The 3,802-nt window shown below is 48.4% G+C and overlaps 1 protein-coding gene across 1 annotated transcript in view; it reads left to right on the forward strand.

Annotated features, from left to right (window-relative positions):
- WNK2 (WNK lysine deficient protein kinase 2) overlaps window positions 1-3,802 on the forward strand; it is a 104,592-nt gene that overhangs the window by 75,393 nt on the left and 25,397 nt on the right. The window contains exons 21-24 of the mRNA XM_017737284.1: window positions 9-374; window positions 1,836-1,908; window positions 3,200-3,255; window positions 3,329-3,788. Coding sequence (XP_017592773.1) covers window positions 9-374; window positions 1,836-1,908; window positions 3,200-3,255; window positions 3,329-3,788 — 955 coding nt within the window. The remainder of the gene's footprint in view (window positions 1-8; window positions 375-1,835; window positions 1,909-3,199; window positions 3,256-3,328; window positions 3,789-3,802) is intronic.

The following is a 3,802-nucleotide window of genomic DNA, read 5'->3' on the forward strand; positions in this document are numbered from 1 at the left end:
CCGGGGCGGGGGTCAGCCTGCTCCAGCAGCAGAACCCCCCCGGCACTGCCGAGTCCGACGGTGAGGGACCCCCCAGGGTGGACTTTGTGGACAACACGATTAAAAGCCTTGACGAGAAACTGCGCAATTTGCTGTACCAGGAATATGTTCCAACTTCTTCGGCATCGGCAGGGACACCGGACACCTCTGTGCCACCTGAACAGGGCGACAGTGAATTTACCTTACCACCCTTTCCCGAAGAGCAAGCTCCTGCCCTGGCGTTGGATGGGAGAGAACCAGGCTATAGCATCCCGGACACCGGCCAGGAGGTGAAAGCTGCTGCCGAGCCACTGGTGCCCCTTGTGCCCTCGGAGGTCTTGCCCTGCCCACCACTGGTCAGTCCCCCAGCGGCTCTGCCCTTCATCCCCTCAAAGCCAGCCTGTAGGGCCGGCACCATGGCAGGGCCCAGGACCCACTGTCCTGTGGTAGGACACGTGTAGATCTCTTGCTTCCCTAAACATTTCATATCTCTGCTGCAGGGTATGTTACCTTTGCCTGCTGACTGCTTTCCACTGTGAAAGCTCACTTAAATTTTTCTTGTCAGATGCATCCCAACTCATTTTTCAGAAATGCTTGTTAGTGAAAGCCAGACTTTCCCTTTGGATTTAGAAGTGGTATAATACCGTAATTCATCTCCTCTTGGGTCCTGTGTCCAAAGCAAGCAGAAATGTGTCCATTTCTTTGTAGTTTGAGTGATATAGTCATTCTAGTTCTAATGAAGATGATTTGGCTTCAATTTTAAGTATAAATGAATGGCAGTGGTTGCAATTACTGCCTTCCAAGTCAGCCTGGATAAAGCAAACACTTCAAGTGCCTTTGCCTTGTCCACATGCTGCAGCCAAAGGCAGACATTCCATTGGCAGGGTTTTCTTCTGTTTCCTGTCATAGTTTCTTTTGTCTTCTCCTGACCTTGGTAGAGCAAGACTGCCATGGAAACCTCTAAGCAAAGAGGTAATAGGTGGGCTGGGGCAGTTGTTACTGTGTGACTCAGTTGAGCCCCCATGTTAAGTTTATTCAGATAAAATCCTGAGTTTATGAAATCATCAGATTTGCAGCACATTGGGCTTGGAGCAACCTGGGATTAGTGGAAGGTGTCGCTGCCCATGGCAGGGGGTGGAACGGGATGAGCTTTGAAGTCCTTTTCAACCCATGATTCAATCCTATGATTCTATATCTTACTTCAAAAGTGGCATTTCTGGAGATAACTCCATCCCCACTAGCAAGGCTGAGCCTGTTCTGTGTAGCATCAGCTGGAGGGATCCTATCAACTCCTCGAGGGATGCTGTATGGTACAGGAAACCAGCTGTACTTGAGTGACTCTTCAGAGCGTGTTGTTTTCTAATGATAAATAACTTTCTACAGCAAACAAAATTCACTCTCTGTGAAAGGTGTTATGTCTCTCCAGTAACTGGAATTAGTCCTATTAAAATCTGTGCCAATAAGGAAGGAGACATAGAACTTCTGAAGACAGACATACGGATGAGGAATATACGGTCTGGCTGGAAAAGCAAACCAGAACAAAACCCCAAGTGTGTGTGTATGTATAATACACTGGTTTTCAGTAGCTTGGGTTGCAGTTCCAACTGTGATGCTGCCACTGCTTTATTTCTTCCAAGGAAGGAGAAGAAAATTGGGGGAGTTGGAGGCAAAACTTGAAGGCCACCTCCACAGGCACTGTGAAATAATTCAATATTCCCTGGTAGTGCCACGGCAGCAAGGGCAAGTGAGGGAAGGAGAACGCATTCTGCTTTGTGAGTGAGACTGAAATTGTGTTTCTTTTTTCCTTTTACTGGAAGTGTGACAAGTTGGAGGTCACTGGTGTGGGTGCTCATCCCTCAGAGGCAAGAGGTGGGTCAGCAAGCGGAACAGGTAATGCTCCTCCGGCCATCCTGCTCGGTGTCCCCTCGCTGCTCCCCTGCTGCTGACTGCAAGCATTGCCCAGCACTGGTGTTCTGATCCTGCTTGTGATACAACCCATATTAAACATCTCCTTTCTGTTGACCTTCCTAGAAAGTGCCTCTCAGGCAGATATATTTTAACCCATACATGCAGTTCCTGTCTGTGGTATAGGTGTGGGGTATTCACATGGAAGGCTGCATTCCCAATGATCAGTTTTCCCTAAAACGTCCCTCCAAATTCCTGGGTTTCATAAACACATGTTGACAAAAGTAATATGATCAATGGTTGCATCTCTGGGGGAAGCCTGGCAGATTCTTGGGGGAGTTCCACAGAGCACTAGTGAAGAGTACTGGTAGCCAAATGACCCTTCCTGTAGTAACATAGTAGAAGCCATAGAAGGAGGGGTATTTATTTACCTGTTTACATATTTCTTTACCTCCATTCACCTATTTATTTGCCTGCATTACCAATTAATTCTCCTCCATTTACCTTCCTTGACACGCACGGGAAGTTTTACAGGCTGAGGAGTCTCTTTGTCTCCCTACAGGCAGAGAAGTGAGTTTACAAGTGGAATGTAGCACTGTGTAGTAAAATCAGTGTATCTTAGAAACCACTGATGTTTGTCCCCATTTCAGAGCTCCAGATCTGGCCGTGTCCTTGCTCTGAGCAATGTGCCATGTGAACGCAGCGTTCCCAAAAGCTTGGGTGTATTGGTCTGACTCAAAACCAGCATCCAGGGTGTGAAATGATCATGGGCTTGACTCCCACCACTAATACTGTGCTTCTGGTGTGATTCTGTGGCCTGAATGACCAGTTTTGGGCTTATGATTTCCACTTTCAGCAGCGTGCGTTTAGCTTCATTTCAGGCCCCTTGAGGTGTTGGTGTCAGTGTGTGTCAATGGCAGGGGTGATGCAGCACCCATCCATGCTCAGCAGCCCTGTGTGTCTCTGAGGCACCAATAACACCAGAATAGTCCAGGCCCAATGTATCATGCAAGTTTCATTCTTCTTCTGTTTTTCTCTTTAATAATTTTCAACTGACTAATGAAATTCCACACTCCTATTATTATTTGAGTTCCCCAAATCACTAGATCTGCCTACCTGCATATATTTTATATTGCTATTGCCTCCTGCATTTTAGATCCTGTATTACAAAGATTATTCCTCACTGGTACACTTCATTTTATCACAATAAAAACCATTGGCTTTTATTATATTAAAGCATTCCAGACATAAATATTTTTTCCCAACTTTAAAACAGGTCCAGCCGCAAGCATCACTTCAGCTTCTGCTGCTCCAGCAAAAGGCCTCCTTCAGGTAACCACAACTAGGAGTAGTTTTCTGCTAGATTGTTACAGTTACTTTTGTTAAGCTCTCTTATTTTCTCCAGGTTGCACCTACATCATCGAGCGCAGCTCCACAGATGGAGACTTCCCAGAGGAGCGAGGAGGCAGAGAGGACGGCTTCGCCTGCGCACACGGAGAGCGTAACGCGGCGAGCGACGGCAGATGGGGTGATGAGTAACTTCCACAGGGATGGCTCTCCAGGCGCTGGTTCCTATGGAAAACAGGCTGAGGCTCAGGAGAGTGGCACACCAGCCAAAACGATTGGCAGGTTTTCAGTCATCAGCACACAGGATGAATTAACTTTAGCGGCACCGCACTGCCTGAGGTTCTCGGCCCCGCCGGACGTCTATCTGGACGAGCTGCCCTCCAGCCCGGACATGAAGGCTGCTGTCCGCAGGGTCCAAACGGCCTCTTCCGTCGACGTCCTCTGCGACCAGGCTTCGAGCGACTCGGCTGATGAGCCCTTCCCTCGGCCCCCTGCTGCTGCTGCAGCTGCCCAGCTCTCCCCCCCCCCCAGC

This window comes from Corvus brachyrhynchos, unplaced genomic scaffold (genome assembly GCF_000691975.1).
Source record: "Corvus brachyrhynchos isolate BGI_N302 unplaced genomic scaffold, ASM69197v1 scaffold266, whole genome shotgun sequence".
Taxonomy (NCBI): domain Eukaryota; kingdom Metazoa; phylum Chordata; class Aves; order Passeriformes; family Corvidae; genus Corvus; species Corvus brachyrhynchos.